The 21,241-nt window shown below is 34.4% G+C and overlaps 1 protein-coding gene across 1 annotated transcript in view; it reads right to left on the reverse strand.

The window, feature by feature from the left end:
* The window catches only part of LOC108911167 (E3 ubiquitin-protein ligase MYCBP2-like), a 45,591-nt gene extending 34,012 nt beyond the window's left edge, over nucleotides 1-11,579 (reverse strand). The window contains exons 1-6 of the mRNA XM_018716026.1: nucleotides 11,509-11,579; nucleotides 10,789-11,452; nucleotides 8,403-8,720; nucleotides 5,267-5,434; nucleotides 4,998-5,216; nucleotides 211-382 (exon numbers count right to left, since the gene is read on the reverse strand). Of these exons, the coding sequence (XP_018571542.1) occupies nucleotides 211-382; nucleotides 4,998-5,216; nucleotides 5,267-5,434; nucleotides 8,403-8,720; nucleotides 10,789-11,452; nucleotides 11,509-11,579 (1,612 nt within the window). The remainder of the gene's footprint in view (nucleotides 1-210; nucleotides 383-4,997; nucleotides 5,217-5,266; nucleotides 5,435-8,402; nucleotides 8,721-10,788; nucleotides 11,453-11,508) is intronic.
* Nucleotides 11,580-21,241: the final 9,662 nt, after the last annotated feature.

The following is a 21,241-nucleotide window of genomic DNA, read 5'->3' on the forward strand; positions in this document are numbered from 1 at the left end:
ACTACCACTACCACTACCACTACCACTACCACTACCACTACCACTACTACTACTACTACTACTACAACTACTACTACTCCCTCGATTCGACTTTACACATAGCCATGATATTTTTTTAGTATAAGTAAAAGCTAAAGGCATGACTACACCCCTTTTAAACTTACAAATGTAAAATTTACTAAAATTTTATTGTTAAAAAATAATACAAACCTGTAAAAAATACCGATCCGTCTTCAGTAATTAAAATAGCATGTAATCCATCATGGCCAACTGCTAAGTGGTTAATTTTTGGTGATTTTGTTAAATTTAATTCGCACCATTTCCCTGTGCGAACTCCAGACTGTTTAATACCCAGAGCAGAAGACTTTCCACAGTATAAAACCTACAAAAATTTAATTAAATAAATAATTTATCAAATATGATAACAAAAATATTTAAAACTATATATATAATATATTACATTCATCACTGCTACCCATAATGATTGTTTGTTTACGAACAGATTCATAAAGATTTATTTTATAATAATAATCAAGTTAACAAAGGACCACGCACCAAATCAATAGAAAATTGATAACCGTCAAACTGGCTGAAGCAAGCCTTCATGACCTCCAATACTGAGGCAGCCCGAACCAGATTCGAATATTTTGTCTCGAAAAATGTATCTTCAGTGTATTTGTTCCCAATTTATCTTAATTATTTATTTAGATTTCTTTGTTTATTGAATTATTGTACACTGTAAGTGTCGTTAGACCCTGTGAAATCCATCTAGTTATTTAAACTATTACCAGCACGCATTAAAATAAAAAATTATTAGTTTTATTCCCGTGTTCATAGTTATTTCTAGGCTTCTCGACTGCTCAAAATTCAAACAAATTCCGATCTATTATATTCATACAAATACATCTGACATGCTATGTCACAGTTGCAGTTACAGATACATATAATAAATTCCGGTAATATTACACTAATCTTCATTTTCAACCTTTGCCAAAACGAACATGTTTTTGAACATTACTGAAATTTTTTAAAGAATAATTCAGTTGACGTTTTGGTTGTTCATATGCATTTTTAAGAATTAATTTGTCATAATAAAATTAAAATTGTAATAATGTTTTAATTTTGACGCAACAAGTTATGAGTTATGCATGTATGACCAAGTGAGGGTAATAATTAATAATAATAAATGTTTTATTGTAACGCGTGGTGGTAATAGTTTAAATAATTAGATGGATTTCACAGGGTCTAAGGACACTTACAGTGTACGATAATTCAATAAACAAAGAAATCTTAATAAAAAATTTAGATAAATTTGGAACAAATACACTGAAAATGAATTTTTCGAGACAAAACGTCTAAATCTGATTCGGGCTGAGGCAGTACAATATTGGGGGTCATGAAGGCTTGCAAAAATTATAATAAAATTTCCAGGGTCGTATTTAAAAAAATGAAGTTGATGATGGTCCTGGATAGACGAAACGTTACATACAAAAATTAATTATGCCGTTCGATAGAGGACAAAAAGTGACCATGAGAAAGTGTCCTTTTTCCAATAACACCTCAAACAAGGCTGAAATGAAATAAAAACGGATTTCCAAACTTTCGGTTTTTTTCAAATATTTCGAAAACTAATCATGTTAGTAACTTTGCCCCCATTTAAGCTATTTCGTACCTCTTACTGTTTCCGAGATCCCTGTAGTGAGAAGCGAATTTGTAACAGCCTGTATACTTAAATATATATAAATCATCCTTACATTGTTTTCCTTTTTAAAAATTGAAAAAATATCGTTGTTTTGTAATGACATAAGTTTATTTCATCCCAACCCTAACAGCTTTAATAGAACACTTCTTAACTTAGCATGACATTTCTGTATGTTAAAAACTAGCCATTTCTAGATCGCATGACCTTTTGTTCAGAAGACCAAAAGCTGCAGCAATAAAAAAGAAAATTGCCCATCTGAATCATTCTGAGTTGACTTTCGAATGATTTTTGACCTTGACCAAGGGTCAGAGACAAGGTCGCGTTAAGGTACTTTATCACAAATCCAACAACTTTCACATAGAAATTCTTTTACAGAATCGTCTCCTACCAATGAACTTTTATGATGACTTTATGATCATGAAAACCTTTGTTCAAAATACTATAATTTCAGACAGTTTGGCGAAATCCATTTTTCATTGATTTGGTGCGTGGTCCTTTAAATTATATTTATTATAAGGATGTAATAGCGACTGCAAATTTTCAGGACGTAATTTTTTTCTAAAATGACCTTTAACATATTAGACCAGGCAATAAAGAACGATTTACCCCAAAATATCTAAATGTTCGCGGCCCGGTCCGATTTTAATGCGGTTTTTTGCATTTTGTTCAGAAAGACCGTCGGAAAAAAGTCCCACCTTTTTTATTATCCGGAAGTGGCGGAAATGCATCGCGGGTGCATAAAGTGCATCTAGAAGTGCATCGCATCCGAGAAACTTGCCAAAGTGCTCCTAAAATACCGCAAAAATTGGTACTCGGGGGTTTTGGGGGGCGCAGAAATCGAATATGCATATATCCAGTCCACCCGATCCCCCGGGGGGCGACTTCCGGCCGCCTGGGGGGCGCGGGGGGCACGTGGATTGCAAGGTTCTCCGAATGACTGGAAAAATGGATCTCGGGGGTTTTCGCGGGTGCTGATTCCGAATCTGAGTGTGAAAAATATCCCCTGTACTCGTGGAGGGGGCAGTGGGGGGGGGGGGGCGGCTATGAAATCTAAAGTTCTCGAAATGACTGGGAAAATGTATCTCGGGAGTTTTAGCGGGTGCTGATTCCGAATCTGAGTGTGAAAAATATCCCCTGTACTCGTGGAGGGGGCAGTGGGGGGTAGGGGGAGGTTTATAATATTCATGAACTGGTAAAGAGTATTTTGGGGATAGAAAATTATAATGTGTGATGTTAGTGATATATTAGGACAATCAGGCCCCGGGGGAAAAATGAGAAGAGCACGAAATTCGATATTCTGAGATGCTGCTTTTCGAAATTCCCGCTGTATACGCTCTCGAATATCAGGTATACGGATGCGCGCAGCTGTCTGGCGGTACCTATACATAACAGTGGAATTTTTGGGAAGGGGTCCCAGAAAAGAGGAAGAGACAGATGAAGCGAGGACGCGCACATACATGTATATTGTATACGCAGTAAGTGAAATCAGAAATAGTCATCGGACGCATTTGGCAGGGTCAGATTCGGAATCAGCACCGGCAAAAACCCCCGAGATCCATTTTTCCAGTCACTTCGGGAACTTTAGATTTCATACCCTCCTACCCCCCACCGCCCCCTCCACGAGCTCAGGGGATATTTTTCACCCTCAGGTTCGGAATCAGCACCCGCGAAAACCCCCGAGATACATTTTCCCAGTCATTTCGAGAATTTTAGATTTCATACCCCCACCCCCCTTCCGCCCTCCCCCACCATCACGAGCACAGGGGATATTTTTCACTCTCGAATTCGGAATCAGCACCCGCGAAAACCCCCGAGATCCATTTTTCCAGTCATTCGGAGAACCTTGCAATCCACGCGCCCCCCGCGCCTCCCAGGCGGCCGGAAGTCGCCCCCCGGGGGGTCGGGTAGACTGGATATATGCATATTCGAATTCTGCGCCCCCCAAAACCCCCGAGTACCAATTTTTGCGGTATTTCGTGCACTTTGGCAAGTTTCTCAGATGCGATGCACTTTATGCACCCGCGATGCATTTCCGCCACTTCCGGATAATAAAAAAGGCGGGACTTTTTTCCAACCGTCTTTCAGACCAAAATGCAAAAAACCGCATAAAAATCGGACCGGGCCGCGAAAATCTAGATATTTTTCTCTTTATTGCCTGGTCTATATATATATCCTTCAAAGATTGGATGTGAAGCTTTTTAATCAGTTGTCCAACAATCATTGGTATAACTTGGCACAATGTAACTCTACCATAGTAATGCAATTCATTGAAGATTAAATTATGTAGTTAGGTGAAAAATAAAAATTATAGAGGGTGAAATACCGGACTCTATAGGTAACATTGATGAAATTAATTCTTATTTTATTACCAGTGCTACATAACGACAGAGATTGTCAGATTTCTGTAAATAAATATAAAAGTTCAACTAGTTAAAAAATGTTTAACTCTTAAAACTATACTATCAATAGCGTCGCTATTTTAAGATATATTTATAAAATTAAAACAAAATCTGTTGGCATAGACATTACAGTTAAAATGTAAATATAGTATATTTATTTCATCTTGTAATCTATAATTAATATAGCAATTATTACGTCGACATTTCCAATTGCTTGGACGCATTCTACTATTTTATAACATCTACGTCCTATAAACCTATTGCCTATAAGTCAAGGATCTCGGAAATGGTTATACGTGTTCTCGACATCAATTGAAATAGACTTCATTTCTCTCAAGTGAATCATCTCTCAAATATCTCGCACCTCTATGATGCCACGTGAAAAGTGCGTTCCACTAAATTTAACAGTCGTTGCTTTTTTTTGTCAAAATGGGTCACACTGAAAGCACGTCATTTGAATTTGAGTATAATTCAATGGAAGATTAAGTGAAAACTGAAGTTATTTCACGAATTTTATTGGAAATTAAATGTTCAAACAACTTTCACAGATAGGGTTACACCCTATCATTAGAAAATCCGACAATTTTAAAACATGGATCCAAAACTGTTGTGAGGACTAGCAGAGTTTTACTTTTTTCCAAATCGCCTAAACGATTTTGAATCTCTCAAAAATTCTGAAGCGAGGTTTTAAGACAAAATATTACATTTTCGTATTTCCGTACAAACCCTCTTCAGACACTTTGTTAAAATAATGACAGATGAAAGGTTTACATAATTTTGCCCACATTATTTTTCGTGTCGTTGCCACTGGTACTGCGTTTAAAATGAGCTACTTTTCTCAATTTTATTATAAAGTTGAATTGTTTGAAATGTTTCCAATCTAAAACAGCAAATACCTTTCCCGTAAAAGTTCTAAGAAGTCCAAATTCTTTTCCGAAAGCCATCGCAGCAACTTCCTCTTCATTTTCTACGTTGAATGAACAATTTCCAGTTTCCTCTTCAAAAAAAGCAGTACCGAATACTTCAATACATTTTTTCACTAGTTTTAATGGCAATTCGTTAATAACAGGTGCTGGAGAAATATTCTGATTTAAAGTTCTAACCACAAAGCTATCCTAGAATAAACAGCTTTCAAATAAGTTGAATATGAAATGAATAAACTTACATCTTTTCCTGGTGATATTATTCCTAAATAGTCACCATCGGAAAATATAATAGATGAGGAAGCATCCTTGTTATGTAGTAAGATCGACCCAGTTACTAAAAGACTATTTTTATCAACTGTGAGAATTTCACCATTATGTCTTCCAGATAATTTAAGATAGATTTTGCCCTGAAAATATCATTATATAATTATAGATAAAAGCATGAACTGATTAGATGGTTAAAAGATTAGACAAAACTTGAATTCAAAATCATTAACGCATGTGTCTCAATTTTTGTCTAACCTTCCAAATGATTAGAAAGTGAACTTTCTAGCTTGCTGGGAAAAATATTTTCTGAAATCGTTCAAGAATCTCTCTCGGTGTAATTTCAGATCCTAAAATACCTACCCAATTTTTATAATTTCCTAAGCAACCATCAGAAAACAATACGAGAAAGTTACTTTTCTGGCCTAAATTGGCTTTTATCTATATTTTAGACGATAAATATACCCAGTCAAACCACTGCATCATTTTGTAAATAGAACATTTATTTAACGTTACTTTATAGTTATGTTGCGATTTACAAACCAATGAAATATTGGTTCAATTTCTCCTAGAATGTTAGTGACATTGTTAATTGTTATTTCATATTCAACAATATTATTAGGTACTATTTTTTTATTGTCTCTTCCACGTCTAAATTTAATATTTTATCTGCTATGTCTACTGTATTTGATAAAGATTCTACTATGTGTCTTTTAACAAAGCAATTAAATCTGCCCTAGTATTAACTGAAACAATGGCATGTGACTGATGTTGAGAGCATACAAAATATGCATTTAAATTTACATAGCATTCTAGTTGTATAAACAGATCTTAATATTGCCATAGGTTTTTGGCCAAGAATCGTTGATTTGCTACGATTACACTACATTATTCTATTCAATGGAATGTACTTATTTAGTCGCAGGACTAACGGTTGATTAATTGTTAAGACTCTTTTTTGACAATTTTGAACCTGACTGACTCGCACATGAATTTCTTCTAACATTGCCGCTACTAGTTTGCTCATTACAGGGTGAGCCTGACAGTTTTTGTGGTTAACATAGGACAACAATTGGACTAGGGAGATATCGTTCTGGGTGTATGGTAGATGTAAATATTCTCGATTTTTAGACATGCCAGGATTGTTGTTCGGTACTCATTCCAAGGTAACGAGTGGTTGGATAATTATAAGAATTTGTATAGGAACAGGGATTAAATGGAATAAATGTCTGCTGTTGGCATACTAACTACAAAAATAATTTATTCGTCACTAAAATGTGCCGAAGCGCCTAAATACGAACAGTAATTTTGAAAATGATTGAGCTCTAGGATATTTGACTGTTAAAGGTTCTTTTGCTAGTTCTAATATGTGCATTAGATTGTTCTTTGGTTAAATTGAGTTATGCACTTGATTCCATGATACAAAAGCAATACATTCTCTAGTTCATTTAAAACTTCTTTAGTGTGATTTAGATTTACAAAGAGTTAAGTAAGCTCATTTTGAATAGTGTAGTAACAACATAATTAATTTGTTCGTCAACTTCTGCGAAGTTTGCATTAAATAATTTTCAATAGATTTTTAATTTTGTGCCAATGTTGTGATTGTCTTCTTATATTCATCTGCAATTGGGCACGCGAATTGACAATCCTAGTCTAGAATAATCGCAAGTTCACATAGACCACCGCCTGTCAAGAGGCGCAAGAGATGCAATAAAGCACCACGTCTCACAGTTACTAGAGCTGTACCGGCCTGTGTACGATAGAAGATTCTTTCTACAAATAGACACATCATCACTTGATTTAGGAGCCGTCTTATACCAGAAAGACGAACTTAGGAACAAACAAATCATTTCATATGCCAGTGCGACGCTCACCCAGACCGAACAGAAGTAGCATGCGAATGAGTTAGAAGTGTATGCAGCCATTTTCGGTATCAAACCCTAACGTGTGTACTCATGTTAATCGTAGAAGATATTTTTACCAAGTGGGTACAAGCAAAACTCGTTCCTGTCAGTGAAGTCACCGCTATATGTCACTTCCTGGAGGACGAAATATTTAAAAGATACGGGGACCTCAAACAAATAATCTCCGATAACGGCCGCCGACTTTAAGAGCGTTCTTGAGGTTCTGATGTACCGTCAATCGCGCAGGAAGAACAGGGACTTACATGTCTCGCGAGCCCTCGCCAGCATCATGAGAATCCGGAGAAATAGAGCAACAGGAGAAACCCCGTCCAAGGCACTCCTAAGGGAGAAAGAGAGGAGAGTGGGAGATACCAGCTTTTCAACATCTACGAAGGAAGTCACATGACGACATAAGAACGCGACCTCACGAGATTAGAGTTTACTAATTAAACTTTAACACTTTCCCTAACAAAGACCAGAAACCAGCTGTTACATTTCAACCCCGCGAATTAGTCATGGGAGTGCAACCACTCAAACCCTTTCGCTTCAGCTTGAGCAGTCCATTCCCCATAGCCATCAGAAAGACAGCGTAGGAAGAGGAAGAAGAAGACTAAGAAGGAGGAGAAGTTTTCACCGACAACTCCAGTGATGACACAGATCCCAAGGGTTCTTCATCAGGTCAGCACAATGATGATGACCATTGTCCTGGACCACTATCACATACATTCACCGTCACCGCCGAAGTACATGATCCACCCAGGGAAGTCCCCATACGACTCCGATTGCGTAAGACATCAGGATCATCAGACGCCATCGGTTCTTACGAAATCTGCAATCTGCAATTATGCTGCATCGGATCCACTCTACGAGTAGCAAGACGCCGGCCGTTCAAACATGGGCCAACCCCGAAGTCCACCTGCCAAAAAGGGAAGGTGTCGTATTAGGTAGGAGCACGCCCACCCCGCATACACGCACGTATGCATTTTCCAATATTAATAATACTTTTTTATAAACTGAATGGACTATAGACCAGACGGTTATCTTTACGCGCCTATTTCCAGGGTTGTAAGATACGTAAGTATATTACGCTACAAATGTTTACAATAAAGAGCAAAAATTGATGTAACTGATCTCACGACTACTTCTTCTGTTTTCTAAAGATTTTTTTTACATTAAGCAATTTAAAAAAACAACGCTAATGACTTACTCCACAGTGCACCAGAACTCCATTGTCATTGGGATAAAAATCAGGTTTCCATAGCATAATGTGGCCTTTTATAGTACCTCCAAAACCACTTCCTATTTTAAATAAACCTTTCGATGAAAATAAATAAAAGTAACATCCATCACAAGCTAGAGCTTTCATAATTATCTGTTTTCCGCTTAATTCATTGGGAAGTTTGAGACAGAAAGAATCAATTACTGAATTATCCAGAACACCATGTGTAATCCAGTCAGGTCTGATATTCTTCTCAAGAAGTACTCCATAAACGCTTCTTTGTAGTGAACACAACACTGTGGACATCTAAAAAGTTTCAATTAATTTATACTGTTACTTAATACAACTACCGCATTTCTACATGGTGTTACTTAGTCAAGAATAGACAATGCAATGACAATTTTTAAATGGCCAGCTACAGATTTACATTGCAGTCTCTGCGTCTCTAGTCCTACGGAGTATAGTAGAGGGCGTTATCTCGTACTGCGCGACTCTATGGATATAGGTGGGTCTCTCAGGTTAGTCTGCGGTATGGCCGGCGTCGTTGCGTATACTTTCAGGCCCGTGCAGTAGTGGATCTCGCATTCTCCCCTTACGGCGTTGATTGTTGTTAAAAAAATCATCTGAACATCTTCGCCACCATTTATATTACTTGAATGTTGTTTAATTTCCAGTGCTTCCTACCTCATCAGATCGTAAAACCCTATATTATTCTTAAGGACCTTGATATCTTCGTAACGCCGTGAGAGAAAAATACGAGATATCATTTTCAGAGTATACGATAAACCGATGCCACAGAAGAACGTGAGGCAGCACCCACCATCCCATGCGGAGGTATGGAGTCGCACGTAACGATTCCGGGGATTCCATTCCAGACAAGAGGCACGCGCAGCTGTACTGATATCATCGGCAATGCTCAAAGTTTTTACAGTGTCAAAACTAAGAATGTCAACAGTGAAGAATGATGAAATGTTTGGAAGCATTGGATGCCACCAGTTACAAAGTTCATTGCGGAACGTCTCAAAGGACCACCAATTTCTGAGGAGCGGTTCGAGAACCAACAATAAGAACCGAAATTAACATCAGGGTAGGCCCAGCGGGTTTGTCCCCACAGAGCCTAGCCCGAAAATAACAAGGGCATTTCAAAGATTCTTAGTTAAGGATATGGAAGTGCAATGTAAGGCTGAAAATTGGCAATGATCTCTGTTCACAATTTTCTTTTCAAATATATTTTTTAAGAAGTAGTTTGATACACGTTTTTAATAATTGATGATTTATAAACATCATCACAAAAAATTGTTTTCAGGGAAGCCCCTTCTTTATAGTCGCCTTGATAAAAAATATCAAATTTTATTATTCTCTTGAAGTAATGCGACTATAGACATTGAGGCATGAAAAAAAGTTCGAGTATGATAACAGGTTAAATAAAGTTGTAATGTGCACCTTACTTACAAATAAATGTTTCTAAACACTAAAGAACACTATTTAAGATATTACATGCACATTAAATAGATTGTATTCATTAGTACAAAAAGAATATGTATTTATTTTATTTATATTGAATACGTGATGTGATATTAGTAAACATATTTTTTTACTATTTTTTCTCTTTTTTATGTGAGTTCTTAGAAGTCTGCAATAGTAACAGAAAGATTTAGACACATTTATTTTATATGAATATGAATGTTCCAGCTTTCTTTGATGTATGGTAATAATTACTACAGAATATGGCACTTTTTAATTTCAGTTGTAGACCACGTCCTTTTGCAAAATTTTACAAGAGTAACAACTTTATTATTTAATATCACTATTTTTCCTACAGAGCCCAAACCTACATTTTCAAAAGATAATAAAACGACAAAATCGACATTTTTATCAAAGTTGAAAACGTGACGTTTTAAACTTTGATAAACGTTTTAAAGACCAAAGTATTTAAACTTACAAAGTATGTACAGTTTTCGGCATATACTACACCTGTCAAAATTTTGGCCAAACGAGTGTGGTGGCAAGTCCGTTCCTGACTTTTCTTACAGTGTAAAACAATACTGTAGTATGGTTTTATGAGCCTTTATGGCCTATATAAAATATTAAAATTTCATTAAACTATACACGTCGCCGTCGGTTCAAAAGTTAAAGCCGAAAAGGTAAATCGCCGATGTGAGGCATTTTTGGAAATTTTTTTATGACAAATTAGGGTTATTTTAACCTCCCCTATACACGCCCGTGAGTATGCCATATATTTACCAGACACCCTGTACAATGTGAAATATTTATGATTCTGAGTTTATATTGTGTTAGTTTTTTTAAATAAAATGTTGTTTTGTTGGATTTAATTTTTTTTCTATTCCACCATTTAATTGTTATGTTAACTTACCTTAATATTTTGTAGAGCAAGAGCTCGTGGACACATTAATAAAGCTGCAGTAGCAGAGAGAAATTTTCCTGTGTCTCCTCTTACTATTATTAAAGATAATAAACACGTGCAGGCTATTGCTGTCAAATGAGTACCATCGTTCGGTACAGAACTTTCAGGTCCGTGAAGAGTGGCTAAATCCAATAGTAAATCAAATAAGGGATCTATAACCTCGGAAGGCTCAGATTTTAAACCTTCTGGCGATTGTCCTTGTAAAACATTTAATAATGCCAGCAGTGCTTTGCTGCAAAGAGTGGGGTGACTTATTCGACTTTCTCTAATTAATTCGAATACAGATCTCAAACCTAAACCCACAACTTTTGAAATTTTTACAGAATGATGACAGCAACTTTGAGAATTATCTTCAGTATCACTTTCAATTTCAGCATCTTGTATAGGAGCACTATAGCTACTGTGCAAATATTCTTCACTTGCATGGTGCATCCACCTATCTAAAACTGCTAATCGAATAGATGCAAATACAGCAAAAGCGGATGCATTTCCAGGCAATTCAATTTCAGGAGGAACGTTTGTGTCATTGTCGTAAAATACATCAATTTTATTTCTAGGCTTATTGCGAAACTTTGTTAATTTCTTTTTTAATTTATTCCAATCAATTTTTTTTCTGAAAATTAAACGTAAATTAAGATCTATCAAACTACTATTTATTGAAATACGTACTTTAATTGTGATGGTAAGACCTTGTAGGCTTCATGATAAAATATTCCAAAATATTCTGGATCAGGTAACATATTTGCACTATATTCATTTACTCACTTTTCCTCTGATACGACTATTGATTTTTTAGAAGGATGAATCACACCCGCCGCACGGCAGATGCAGGTTTATTTTCTAACTATATGATATATGAGTTTTATTTCGGTGACAACGAACAAGTTCTATAAAACTGTTTCAAGTTCTAATGAAAATTTTCCAATTTAATCAAGTAGTACCACTAACGGTTAGTCGCTCACAAATGATTTTATATATCGGTATTTGCGTAACGATATTTTATTGGAACGGTTTATATCGTTCCTATCATTAGGCCCTTTCAAATGAGTTTATCAAAAATCTGAGTATGTATCTCTCAACCATAGACCACTCTCAACTGACATACCGGGTATGTTGGTAAGCTCAATCGAAATAGCCTATTGATCTGAGACGACTCTGCTGTAAGTACGTATTATTGATTTTTAACTTTAACCCACCTATCTATAGCAGGGTCATAGCCAGGAGAGGCAAAGCTAACGATTTTCTTATTGTCTCAGTGCGAATTTGAGGAATAGTAGGTAGTTATACAGGGCGTCGAGAAACCAATGGAACACAGAATAATCCTATTTAGATCAAGTTATCGTAATACAATTTTGTTTCCTTAAAACGTTACGAAATTTAAAAAAAATGGAGCCGAAGATGAACTTGAATGATGAATTTCTTTCGTAAAAAGTTGTTAAGAATATCTGAAACAATCCTTTGTTTTATGCCATTTTTTAGATAAAAGGGATTTTGGGAAAGGGTGTTTCTAGTGACATCATTCATTTACTGTGTGGTTGCAGTAAAGACAGGCTCATTTCTGAAACCATTAAACACAGTGGCGGCTTTTGACTTCCATACCAGGGAGTGCGGAAAAATTTAAGTAAAAATTATTTTTAAAAAAATTGAATAGCATTAGGTAGTTTTATTTTAAGTAATATTAAAATATTTTTTTAGTGTAGTTTTTTGTAGTGAAAATTCAGTATTTTGCTTTTGACAGAAGTAAACTTAATTATTCATTAAAATTTGAATTTCTCATACTATTAATTTTTCAATAGATAGCATTGCAAGTGCTGTTAGTCTGTATTTACAATGTTTACAATCTAATTTAAATTTTTACAATCTTTCAAATAACATACCTACAAGAAATACGCAGGCAAAAAAATTTTACACCACACGTAAACATAAGATAAAATGCAGTGATTTGGTTACGGGTGGATTAAATAGACTCAAAAATGCATAGTAAATATGCTCTACTTCCATTTGATTTTTCATTGCTGCGCGACGGTAATCATGACCGTCATTTCTATGATACATATAAACCAACTTTTTTTATTACAGAATATAAACAAAGTTATATACACTACTAAGTTATTATTTGTATTATATGTATAACTATTCCTTATGTGCTGTTGATCTGGTCTCTTCTTATAGTTTCTCATTTGCATGCCGTGGCATGTTTTAATGCTCTATCCATTATCTTTTTCTGGGCAATTTTTTATGTAATGTCCTTATGAAATTCCAGCTGTAAAACGAGTGTAATGACTGCGATTACATAACAAAATACAGGGAAAATATCAAACATCACCATCTGACTCATAAAAATCGTTCAGGCATTCAAATGTACAGGTGTAAGGACTGCGATTATGAAGTCCTTGTGAAATTCCAGCTGTAAATTTGTAGAAAAAAATATGTTAATAATACATTTACATTGTAGACAAGTGACAAAACAAAAATTTTCATTAAATACATTTAACAAGACTATTCTAATTTCATGAACTATGCATTATAATCTGTTGATATCAAATTTAAGCTATTCTAATAGATAATACGTAATTCTGCCTACGATTTATAATGTAATCCTTATAACTTACAATGTTGGTACAAATATTACAGACAGAGAACTATAACAAATTAATTAAATTTATGGGTTACAATACAATCCTTTGTCAGAACACCTATATACAACACATTCAGAACTAAAAATTATAGATTTGAACATATTATGTAGATTTGGCGATACCACTTATACACATCTATTACAAATGGTGATTAAAAACTATACTAATTTTTGAATGGTAGGTATTAGGCTCTATATAAAAAATATCTGAAAACATGTTTTTTTTTAATACGTTCTTTAGGCATTATATAATTATTGCATGATACAAACAGTAAGAACAAAATTAGTTAATACTATATACGATTCTAACCTATATGTTTATTCTACGATATTAATACCTTAATACCAAAGGTAGTTTAAATACTTACTTCTACCAGCAGATGGTTGATGCACGTCACTTAACTATTTTAACAAGCTTTAAATTTCACTTTCCACTTTTCAAATTAATAAAATCGTCATTGAGTCACGCACTTATAAAACAAAGAAAACACAGAAAATGGCGAGATACGGCTCATACGTCATAATATGTCATACTGCGCATGCACCATCACTGCCAAGCCAAGAACCATCCCAGGATGGGATCACTCTAGAATTTGCCTAGGATATCCCAAAATTGGAGATTGTTCGACTTTTAATATCTTCATAGGATATTTCCAGGACATCCTGTCTAGATTTACCTGGGATATCCCCAACTAGGATATTGATAGGATCTACTTGTCTTAAATAAATATCATGAAGATATCCTGAGGACTGAGATACCCGATTAGGATATATAGGACTAAATGAGGATATCCCAGGGACGTCATGTGCTGTGTGGGAGCGAGATGGGTTCAGGCTTGCAAACGCGCAGGGGACGGAGAAGGATATATTATTCGATTTAATGCATTGCACGCATGTTTAGTGGCTCTAGATTTGTAAGAAAATAAATATCAGCAAACATATATTTTATTGAAACTTAACATTCAGTAATAAGATAACTAAACATTATACACTTTGAAATAAAAAATATGAAAATTTTGCCGCTTTGAGGGACACTTTGTTTTAATTGTATAAGTAATTTCATTCTTTTCTAATGGCGTGTCTATAAACTTGTCATGCTGCATTTTTTAACTTATAATCGTCTATCTAAAATAAGTTAAAACTTATACCATTACGAAAGCCATAATTCCAGCTTAAGCGTGTGTATTTTTTTAAACATTGTTTATTTTAGCAATCCTGCAAGACAGCCTAATAAAGCTTTTTATTTTCGTGGCATTCAAAAAAACGTGGCGGAATATTAACGAGTATGCGTTGTATTGCTTAACATTTTAATTAACATTTTTGATAAAATATCATCAATATTATCAAATTTAGAGCTTTCTTATATACAGGGTGTCTCATAATTAGTGTCCAATAATATATCACTTGATTATATAGCCAAAAATAAGAATATTTTTTCAAATGGACATGGGAGCCTCAAAAAAAATAATTTTTTAAAATATTTTCGAAACGGGTTCAAGGAAAATTATGAATTTTGACACAATTAACGCTCATTAAAATATCATCATAAAATTTTAGTCGTCAACATATGATAGATCTTCATTTCCTTTACAAAAGAGGTACTCTTTATTTCTTTGGATAAAATGCTCAATTTCCGAGGAAAACGGATTTAAGACGACCACTTCTGACAGAGGAAAACTAGATGGCTCCACCAACAAATTATTTCAAAGATAATAAATTTAAAGGAACTAAATCTATTGCAAATGAAAAGTTGTAAGAGTTTAGCACTTGTTGGAGCTCCTAATGACATAATTTGGTTAGAAAATATTCGCTAGTATATCAGAAATAAAATTTTCTTTGAGAAACTGTTTATGGCTAAAAACTTTTTTTTTAGATCAAAACGGTTATTTAAAATATGTCATTAGGAAATTTGAGGTTTTCTGAAGGTACTTTAACAAAATTCAAGTCTAGAAATGGTTTAATATTTAAATGCATCATATTTGAAAATCGTAAGAATTCACCGACATGGAAAACTGAAAATTATTTACACATCCGATTGCAGATAGTAAATAAAATATGTTTACAACTTTGGACACTCTGTAACAGATGGCGCTCGCCTCGCTTCATTCTGATATCAAAATGTAATTATTGTTATTCACGGTCCATAAAAAAGACGGTCGAGTAATAGACAAATTATGGGCGTGGCTTATCTCATACTACGTTCACACCTTTAGAGCCCTTTTCTTTTACTCATGATTTCGGAATCATAACGTGTTGCGATCCGATGGAAACCAATCAGATTGCTAGATTTCGGATCGTATAACGCGTTATGTTTCCAAAATCATGAGTAAAACAAACAGCTAAGATTTATAACCTTTAGGATTTATGCTTGTTTACATGCGATTAACTAGTAATTTTGCATTTTTCCAAGTAGTAAATCTTTTATAGTTGTTTGGGTATTTTGCAGTAATTAGTTAGTTATTGATAATAGTTTTTAATAAGTTGATGGTGTAGTGTTTATCAAGAAAAAGACTTAAAGAAAACAGGTTAAATGTTAAATTTCTAGTTTAACTGATTGTATTCACTTCAAAAAGGACTAAATTTATTGTTATTGTTGTATAACAAATTGATGTGATTATTAGAAAAGCGACTACAAATTTTCAGTATCTATCGAAATGTGATTTTAATATTTTTGTAAACTTGACAATTTTTCTTAAAATTAAATGATATGTCAAAAGTTCTGTGAGAATAACATTTCCTCCTCTTCCTTTAATTTTTTTCATTCAAAGACAAAAGCAGATCATATAAATTGTACACAATTTATAAAACATCGTTCAATAAGTCCCGGGACTAGCATAGAGATTGCGCTAATAATGCCATGTATATACCAAGGTTCAGAAGTACCAACCTTTAGATGAGATGTGTCAAATGTAATTCGAAACATAACCAAGAAAGCTATAGTAGTTAAAGTGACGCTACCTTTGCAATCGTGAAAAAATGGACCAAAACGAGTTTCGTGTGTTGATAAAACATTGTTTTCTAATGGGAAAAAACACTGTTCAAGCTCAGCAATGGCTTGAAAAACGTTATCCGGACTCTACTCCGTCGAAAAAAACCATTTGTCGGTGGTATGCTGACTTCAAACGCGGTCGTGCTGATACAAATGATGCGGAACGTTCGGGTCGGCCAAATGAGGCAGTAACTCCCGAAAACACCAAGCAAGTATTGAAAATCGTGATGGGTGACCGCAAAATGAAAGTGCGCGAGATAGCTAAGATGGTGAACATATCAACTGGTAGTGCATTTACTATTTTGCACCAAAAATTGGCTATGAAAAAGGTTTTTTCCAAATGGGTGCCGCGTTTGCTCACAATGGAACAAAAGCAACAACGTATCAATGATTCGGAGAGCTGTTTGGCACTGTTTACTCGCAATAAACAGGATTTTTTGCGTCGATATGTGACAGTGGACGAAACATGGATTCACCATTTCACTCCGGAGTCAAGTCGGCACTCAGCTGAATAGCGTACGACCGGTGAAAGCCGCCCGAAGCGTCCAAAAACACAACAGTCGGCCGGCAAAGTGATGGCGTCCGTATTCTGGGATGCGAATGGTATAATTTTCATTGACTTCCTCGAAAAAGGAAAAACCATCAATAGCGACTACTACATGGTGTTATTGGATCGTTTGAAGGCCGAAATATCAAAAAAAATGCCCACACATGAAGAAGAAGAAAGTCATCTTTCATCAAGACAACGCACCGTGCCACAAGTCAATCAAAACGATGACCAAATTCAACGAATTGGGCTTCCAACTGCTTCCCCATCCTCCGTACTCGCCGGATCTGGCCCCCAGCGACTACTGGCTCTTTGCGGATCTCAAAAAGATGCTCCAGGGAAAAAGATTTGGCTCGAATGAGGAGGTGATCGCTGCTACTGAGGCTCATTTTGAGTCAAAAGACAAATCGTTCTACAAACATGGCATTGAAAAGTTAGAGAAGCGTTGGAATGATTGTATTACACTTGAAGGAGATTATGTTGATGAATAATAAAGAATTTTGCGGATAAAATGTTGTTTTCATAGTTAGTCCCTGGACTTATTGAACGATGTGCTATTTTGGAGACAAGAGAATATTGTAACATTTTAGACTCAAATTAACCTGTTAATTAATCATAATCATAACTGATTAAATTTATTATTTCATGTTAAAAGGAGCGTGGCACAAGAAAAATGACAATTTTAAATTTGCCTCTTATTTTCTTATACATAGGATATGCAATGAGTCAGAAAGAGATGACGGATGAACGAAGATAAACTGAGGAATTTGGTGACTTATTTGCTTTTTATTGGCTGATTGACTTATGCGGCGACCGCGACCGTCTCTTTACGGACCGTGATTGTTCACCTGCCCCATAGACAGAGTTGTCAAATGTAGCGATTTATCGCCATTTTGGCGACATGACACCGTACTCTAATGGCTGCCAAAATTTCACATAGCAAATAACGATTTTTATACTTTTATACGACAGTAGTAATTATTTGTATAAAGTGTCACTTGTTTAAAGATAAAATATAAAATTTCTGATTCGAATCTGCGTTGAAATATTTTCTTTGCAGTCCAATTTGTATTTTGTTANTGCCAAAATTTCACATAGCAACTAACGATTTTTATACTTTTATACGACAGTAGTAATTATTTGTATAAAGTGTCACTTGTTTAAAGATAAAATATAAAATTTCTGATTCGAATCTGCGTTAAACTATTTTCTTTGCAGTCCAATTCGTATTTTGTTACTCTTTTATGTCTGATTTTTAAATATTCTTTCATAATGTTTAGTCCTATAAAAATAACATAATTTTTTAAGAACTTTTTTTCAATCAGACTTTTTGGCTACTGTATTTCCATCTGCTGACGACAATAGAAAAAATTTATCTGGCAACCCTGCTCATAGCACTTTATGCCCGCCAGCTCAAAGAACATTTATTTGCGCCAGCCCGCCCAGATTTGATTCATAAAAAGATAGGTTATGTTATGCGACATATGACTTCAATCAATATTTTGAAATTTTAGATTGTTTGATTAGAATTGTTAAAAACATTTAAATTTACATTCTTAGTAGTTTTTGTTAATAAATAGGTAGTAGTCCAACCAAATTACACTTAGAGAAAAAAAAATTGTTACCTGGACTTTTATAAGTGGAAATGGTAAAGGGGCTTATAATAAACGTAAAAAAAATAAATGCGTGAGCAGGGGCGGCGGAGACCAAGATTCGCCTAGTATTATTAACTGTAAATATCCTTTGTAAATATTTTTTAAATTTTGAAAGCAAAAATCTGAATTTTACATAATTTAATTAAAGAGTCGCTTATACATCTATGAATTCAATTCAAAGTTAAAAAAAATAAGTACATTAATCGATCCTACGAAAAAAAAAATTATGTTTATAGCAATACTGTACAAAAATAAAATTTCGGGTCAAACAATGAGACACAGTTTCTTTTGTATTTTTTCCGTACAATCGAAAGGTGTAATCAGTTTTTGAATTTTCTTTAAATTTAAACAAACTATCAACAATAATTACTGAAAAACTCATTTCTGCAAGAGTCATTTTTCTTTTTTGCATTTTTGAGCATGTTTTTGAACTGCGATTCCAATTTTTTTTATTTCACCAAAAAGTATATGTCAAAACGAAAAAAATGATTACCGGCAGAACTCTGTACGATGATTTTTTTAAGTAGAATTTTTCTTTGAAAAAAAAGTGTTTCAGACCGGAAAATATGAATATCTCGGAAACTTCTTGATTTTTTTATCTAAAAAAAATTGTGGTTATTTAAGACACAGGAAAGTATACTTTCACCAAGTTTCGTCAAAATTAAATTATTTTTGCGGAAATGAGAAATAAAAAACGAAAAAAAAGAAAAAAACCTGTTTTTCGCATTTTTCTCGGAAATTTTGAGGTTATCTTCAAAAGTGCCCTCTACAAGAGTTGTAGATTTTTTCATGATCTATAACTTTTGTATTGGATACTTTTTTGTTTGACATCAACTTTCGCCAGAAATCTCAATGATACCATTTTTCACCCCTTTTCAACCCCCCAAATCAACCCTCCGCCGCCCCTGCTCACGCATTTATTTTTTTTACGTTTATTATAAGCCCCTTTACCATTTCCACTTATAAAGGTCCAGGTAACAATTTTTTTTTTTTCTCCTAAAAATGAGTTATTTCGATCGGTCTAAGGTACCTATTTGCTTTTAAATTTAAAATGTATACGTTTAAGTTTTACAAGGTTTAGCTCGGGGCAATTTTTTTGCAGTGGTCCATTTTTACCTGTCTGCTAATCTATCAAATCCAAACGTATATGTAGATAACAATTAAAAAAGGATTGCTGTATTCAAAAATATCTAACGTTAAAAATGGTAACATTGCTATATTCTGGCAAGCCAAAAAAAGCACATTTTTGAAAAATTTAAAAATATTAATTATATTTCGATACTTTTTTTCGTTTATTATAAGCTCCTTTACCATTTCCACTTATAAAAGTCTAGGTAACAATTTTATTTTTTTTCCGTCTAAATGAGTTTTTTTGATCGGTCTAATATATATTCGGTATTACGAGTTGAGATTAATTCCACGATATGCCTGTGACACCTTTTATTCAAAAGTCATACTTATATTATACTACCGCTGTACAGCGAGATTCTTATCTTAGCTATATATTGCAATTTAATAATTTTAAGTGATGCTAGCGCCAAAAAATCCCTGGTGGCAGAAATCGCCGCCTTAAGCAATTCATTACATTACCTTAATAAAATTCAAAAAATTTGTCTTGAATGGCTAAAATGGGCACATGTACCATTATGAATTTTTATATGTCATCATATCAATATACATTGTAATTAACGTGAAAAGTGCTTAAAAAAGTTTGTTATGGGCCGTCCCGAGCAGGGGAGGGGGATCGGGCAAAATTTGTCTCAAATTTTTTACATGTTGCTATTTGTTGCTATAAGATTTGATTGATCAAATTTCCTTCAACCGAAAATCTACACAGATTCCTCTTCTAGTATGAGATATCATTTCATGACAACTCAGATGAAGATATAAGTGATGAGTTTCAAGATGTTAAAGAATTTAATGGAGAAGAATTAGGTGAAGATTTTCAGCTTGTGTATGTTTTGTTTAAGGTAAAAAATGTTAAAATTCACTTCGTTGGGCAAATTTTGAGTATTTTAGACAAGAATACCAGAAAAATTAAATTCCTGAGGATAAACAGTGTCTATTTTCCACTTATCGATGATATACTAGAAGCAGATAATAGTGATATTGTTAGTAAACGTTACCTCTAGTTCTAGCAAAGAGTCTGAAAAAGTCATTCAGTGCTAGTGAAAAGTGACGTATGAACCCGAGGACCCTGTAAACTCTGAATTATCTAGTTCTGGTCACAGAATAGGATTATATAATTCTGTGTTCTGGTATTAATATCGTAATATTTTAAAGTATATAATTATTATAACCCTACTTTTCCCACTAGAGATCTGGAACCCGAATCGGAAGGACGAAAGCGTTTTAGGGAACCAGAAAACATTTAATGTCGAATCGAAAAAGAAATCAAAATTTAGGAGAAGAATGAATACATAAGTAGGTACCTACTGCAAGATATATTGTACCGGCTAAGACGTTTATCAATTCAAATTACAGCTGTAAGAAAAAATGCTTCGACAGAATAACGGAGGAAGATAGAAAGCGAGTTTTTCGACTTTTCTAGAAAATGGGTAATTTTTCTTCAC

The sequence above is a fragment of the Anoplophora glabripennis genome, unplaced genomic scaffold (assembly GCF_000390285.2).
Source record: "Anoplophora glabripennis isolate ALB-LARVAE unplaced genomic scaffold, Agla_2.0 scaffold831, whole genome shotgun sequence".
Classification (NCBI taxonomy): domain Eukaryota; kingdom Metazoa; phylum Arthropoda; class Insecta; order Coleoptera; family Cerambycidae; genus Anoplophora; species Anoplophora glabripennis.